Genomic DNA, 5,492 nt, shown 5'->3' with positions numbered 1-5,492 from the left:
GTGATTGGATGTCACTATGTAATGGAGAGGAACAACATGATATTCAGGATCTACTAAGCTTCAAACAGGTGAAGAAGAAGTTGGTCGTACCAGCCACTAGTGTTGATTAGTTTCTGAAAAAACAAGAGATACGCAAAGAACATGATATTGATCATGATCTACCAAACAAGAAATAGGTAAAGAAGAAGTCACTCATACCAGCTACTAGTCTTGATCAGTTTAAGAAGCAATAAGGGATAATCATAGGTGATGAAAGAAAACAGATTAACCATACAGTAGTTGATGTCAAGTATATGCCTGCTCCTTCTATTCATGAACATAATAAAGGATTGGATGCTCTTGAGGATCAAGAAGAAATCGGCGAGGATGAGTGTGCCATAGACGAGGAAGTTGACATTAATTGTAGTACAAAAGGTATGTCTTAAATCTTGTAAGATTTATTACTCATTATAAAAGAAATTTCTTATTTCCTGGCTGTTACATCAATCTAGGGATATCGAAGCAAAAACAAGTTCGAGGAAAAACAACTTGTAAGAATATTCATGCAAGAAATTTTGAAGAAAGGGAGGAGGTGACATTTGATAAAGGACAAGCAGTGGGACCAACCGATAAGTAGTGTCGGAATTAACCAATTTTATCGGAACAATTGCAAGAAATCCTAGATTCATAAACTTGATGTACACTAGTTGGCATGCGGTGCCAAAAGATATTAAAAAGCGCATGTGGGAATATATCAATGTAAGAACAATCAATTTTGAGATTGCATTTTTTATTGTTTTTTTTTACTAATGAAGATAAATATATTTTATTTTGCATAGTCCAAATTCCTAATTCCAGTAGAAGGAAATAAGTGGGTGATGACTGCTCTTCGTGATGCTTGGAGGCGACACAAAAAAAAATTAAAGAGAGATGTTTTGATAAAAATAGTGATGTTGAGGATATGCTAGCGAAACGTCCTGATGACATTCCAGAAGCTCGATTCTGCCAGTTGATCGAGTATTGGAAACACCCAACTGTTCAAGTAAAGCTAAAATAGTGCATTTCTATTCTTTGACATATTTTGCATCATATCTATTCTATTCTTTTTGATTTATCGATACAAACATCTTTTTTTATTCAATTTAATTACAGGCCATATCTGAGGTGAAATTCTAAAAACAGGAAACAACAACGGTGGAGGCATCAAATGCGGCCAATTAATTTTGCAAGAATACGCGTGGCATTGGTAATACTTAGCAGACATATGAATTTCATTTTTTCATACTTTATTAGAAGATGTTGAATTTTTTAAATTTCTTTTGATATAATTTGTAGAGTGCAACAAAACAAAACGAGGAACCATCGCAACCTAAAATGTTTATTGCAACTCGTACAGAGACGGAAAAGGAAATTCAGGCCGATACCCAAGTTGCAATAGTATGTTTTTTTGAAGAGGATTATTGGTGAATTTAATTCAGACTAAAAAATTATATATTGTGGAGAGTGACTCCATTGAATTATATTAAGTATGTCGTCTTATTCTTCTTCTTCTTCTTGTGCAAGTATGAGGACATATTAAATATATTTTATTTTGAATTCTTTGCCAGAAGGAAGGTAAATTAAAGTTAACAAATAAATCATAAATTGCTTTTAGCCATAAAGTAAATAATTCTTACAGTTAACTATGGATGTTAATTTTATTCAACAGACTGAACTTCAGAATCGTCAAAATTCTGGGGAAACAACTGATGATGCCTTTAGGGCAGTGTTTGGAAAGGAGCAGCCTGACCGACTTAGGTGCTATGGCAGATCAGTGACAACAAGTTCTCTGAAAGAAGATGAAGAAACTAACAAGCTAAAACAAAAGCATGCTAATGAAATCAGTTCTCTGAAGGAAGAAATGAATGAAATAAGAGTAGAAATGCGACATTTTTTTAGTCAATTGCTGCAAAACAACCCTGCATTGAATGTTCAAGATATACCAGGGGTTGTTGGATCTAACCTTGTTTCACCTGTTGATGCAAGTAGCGCACAAGCTGTAAGAGGCCAAAATATTCCACATTCTTCGGGGTCAACTCATGATTCGGTTCTTCAAAAGGTATTTTGCTGGTTCCTTAAGGCTTTTCTCTCTTTTTCTCTCTTCTGGAACCTCTCAATTGTATTTTCCTCAACTTTGTCTAGTTGTTCTTGTTGGCTGTTGGTTTGATCTTGCACAACAAGATCATGATAGTTAGTATGAGTAGAAATAGTAGAGTTGAGTGTCTTACCTCCTGATTTGATTGCTGATTTGTATGTGTAGTTGTGGCTCCAGTCGACGGTCCTTGCTTGGTAGTGATATCATTGTTAGCCTGATTTTGTCTTAGTCGAGTAGCAAATGATTGGATAGTAGTCCACCATCTCATAATCATATTTCTAAGAGGTTTATAATCACTGTCAATCACTAGAGAATCAACATAAATATTTTAGATATTTCTAGCAAAGTGCCCTGCCAAAAAATTGTGATCAATGGTGTCTTTTACTGGTTTATAGCAGCAGAAACACTTCAAATGTTGTTGACCAAAATTGTGAGCTTGTTTCTTTTCTCTCTAATCTGATCCCAAGTAGATGAGCATGTGAATTCTACATTTGTGTTGGGTTTCTAGATTGGTTGATTAGAAATCATGGGCTGGCAGTGAATTTGAGTCGTAACAATGGTCGGGACAAGATCCGGAGGTGCAGTTTGATAGACAGTTTTCTGTTAAAGTTCACACGTTTTCTGTTAAAGCTGCACACTAGAAATCTGGAATCTAGAATCTAGAATCTGGAATCTGGAATCTGGAAATATGGAAATCTGGATATCTAGAAATCTGGAAATCTGGAAATTTGGAATCTGGAATCTGGAATCTGAAATCTGGAAATCTGGAAATTTGGAAATCTGGAAATCTGGAAATCTGGAAATTTGGAATCTAAAAATCTGGAAATTTGGAATCTGGAAATCGATCAGGTTTGGAAATGAATATGAATATTAAGGATTCATATAGCTAAAGCAACTAGTTTTGAATTGATGTATAGTTGTTGTTTTATAAGGTTTCATGCCTATCTTTAACATCTAGGATTCATATAGCTAAACATCTACTTTTGATGTCTTTTACAAATCAACTCAACAAGGAGCTGACTCATTTTGTGTCCCTTCCAAAGCATTATTTTCCGAAAGGAAATAATAAATAACCCAAAAAGGTTTTTCTAAGTTGTAACTTCCAGATTTCTAGTAAGTTAATGGATATGCATTCCCTGAAACTTTGGTCTTAGTATCATCTATTCTCTCCTCATAACATGAAGATCTATTAGGCCATCATCAAGCAAATTGAAGTTTATATCTTAGAGAAATTAGCAAAGGAGGCATACGGCATGTGTGCATGATATGTTTTTGGTAAATTCAACTAGGAATGACTAAAACTTTTAAAAACTAGGATTGGGGAATAGAAAACAGGAGAGTGGAAATAAGATGCTAATGTTGAGTGTGAGCATACATGTCAAAGGAGAGTTGAAATACAAGGAAATCACCACCCATTAAATGTAATAACAATATTAACAGCTCCTCTGTTTTTTGATAACTATGTGATTATGAGGGTGTTGTTGGAAAAATAGTGCAGCTTCACAAATTGGACCACATCTTTCCGTAAAAATTTAAAATCCAGAACTGTTGTGCAATGTGGAACTCTTTGCCTCTTCTATAATTGTTGCAATCTGATTTGTCGTAAATTCTAAATGTGTAGGGAAATGGAGGTGATCAAATTTGAAGGGTCGCTACAAGTCAATTTGATCTCATTGAAGTGGAAAGAGTTTTTGAACTATTGTAAAAGTTTGACTACATTATGTTTGATTTTGTGAAATATATTCTTTGCTAGAATATATTGAACTATTGTAAGGGTACTTTTTGAACAATTGTGTACACATATTTAGAATATTGTTGTATAAGTATGTGTAAGTACGTACAAGACGTACTATCTTTTGAAGTTTATTGCAAATCTATATATTTGAATTACTTATGAGCCAATCTAATGCTTGAGATTATTTATTGCAAAATAATATTGGTGTTTTTTAATTAGAAATTGTGGCATACAAATATTTTATTGCCAAAATCATATGGCCACACTTAAAAGTGTAGCCATAGGACTGTAAATTGTGGTACGCACATGGGCAAGGACTACACTTCAAAGTGTTGTCATACATTAGATAGAAAAGGCAACGCTTACAAATCGTGGGCAATAAGGAAGCTAAGGCCACACTTAAAAAGTGTAGTTGTATGAGATAGAAATGTTGTTATTTGAGGTACATAAAAGCGTTGCCATTTTGCCTTTTAGGCTACGCTTTTAAGCGTAGCTGATAAGGCAACAGTTGAAAAGTGTTGCCTAAACTCTAGGTAACGCTACTTTCGGGCACCCCTAGAAAAGTGTTGCTTAAAGTACAAAAGTGTAGCCTTTTATCAAAGGCCACACTTTTTGCTAGTTTAGGCTACACTTTACTGGGGTGGCCGTAGGCCCAAAATGGTGTAGTGTTATAAACCTCATATATAAACTCCTTAGGGTCCTCTTCCACTTTGGACCCATAAAACTTTGGGGGTTTCATCTTAATAAACTCCCTCACTCTTGAAGCCGCAGAATTCATATTAGGATTCACCGAAGCAACCACTTCCCTATTGAACTGTGCCACCATGGCTTGAGACAATATTTGGATAGTAGACCTAAACTCCGCATGACTAACATTCTCCACTAGAGGATCAACCAGAGATTGAAGAGGAGCTTGAAGAGGAACCTCATGATCCACATTTTCTTCCTCATTTCTCCTAGCATTTGCCGTCATATTAGCCATACCCTGAAAATCGTAGGGCACGGATTAGGAGAAGGACCTAATAATGTTAAACTCTATGGCATGACATAGAGAATGAAAAAGTGAAGTTTCCAAAACATCCAATAACCTCATATTCATAAATGTGGTGCGCTTTACATTTATGAACAAGACTATACGAGATGTTGTTTAAGATAATCCTAGAACCATTCTACGCCTTGTGCTCTGATTACCAAGTTTGTCACGACCCAGGGGTACACCCTAGAAGTAACATGGCATACTTGACCCTGAAGGGGTCTCATATAAGCCCTTAGCATATCATAACATAAGATAATAGAAAAGTACGAAAACTTTAAAAACTTTATCCATACAAATCGAAGTCTTTTATAAAAGCAAGCGGAAGTCTTACTACACTTTATCTCAAACTATATAAACTCAACTTTGAATAAAACCTTTGGGACACAACCCATACAATAGTCTCATGACATGAAAATAAAAGACATATAGGAAATGGTGGATTTATCCTCAATGCTATGAGGACTCACCAAGTTCTCAACTCCTTGCACTCTTAGAAACCTATCCTCAAGAATGGAACTCAAAATCACCAAACCCTACATTTGATAAAAATGAAGGCAAGAGTATGTGTTAGAACAAAAATGTACTAAATATATTAGATATCATAACAT

The 5,492-nt window shown here is 35.1% G+C and overlaps 1 protein-coding gene across 1 annotated transcript; it reads left to right on the top strand.

Moving 5' to 3' along the window:
• The first annotated feature begins 293 nt into the window (after window positions 1–293).
• Window positions 294–3,797, top strand: LOC125873799 (uncharacterized). Its single transcript, XM_049554651.1, has 5 exons — window positions 294–414; window positions 1,149–1,225; window positions 1,315–1,416; window positions 1,688–2,077; window positions 3,735–3,797. Exons 1-5 carry the CDS (start codon window positions 294–296, stop codon window positions 3,756–3,758), a joined length of 714 nt encoding a protein of 237 aa, XP_049410608.1. The 3' UTR covers window positions 3,759–3,797.
• The last annotated feature ends 1,695 nt before the right edge of the window (window positions 3,798–5,492 follow it).

Source organism: Solanum stenotomum, chromosome 8, assembly GCF_019186545.1.
Source record: "Solanum stenotomum isolate F172 chromosome 8, ASM1918654v1, whole genome shotgun sequence".
Classification (NCBI taxonomy): domain Eukaryota; kingdom Viridiplantae; phylum Streptophyta; class Magnoliopsida; order Solanales; family Solanaceae; genus Solanum; species Solanum stenotomum.
The sequence above is the reverse complement of the archived record's forward strand: the minus strand, read 5'-3'. Positions and strand labels throughout refer to the sequence as shown.

Bases quoted from the DNA above. Each gene is read 5' to 3' on its own strand.
- LOC125873799 (XM_049554651.1), top strand. From the start codon at position 294: ATGCCTGCTCCTTCTATTCATGAACATAATAAAGGATTGGATGCTCTT. The intron at 415-1,148 runs GTATGTCTTAAA...ATCTGAGGTGAA, and splicing joins CATTAATTGTAGTACAAAAG to ATTCTAAAAACAGGAAACAA. The intron at 1,226-1,314 runs GTAATACTTAGC...TATAATTTGTAG, and splicing joins CAAGAATACGCGTGGCATTG to AGTGCAACAAAACAAAACGA.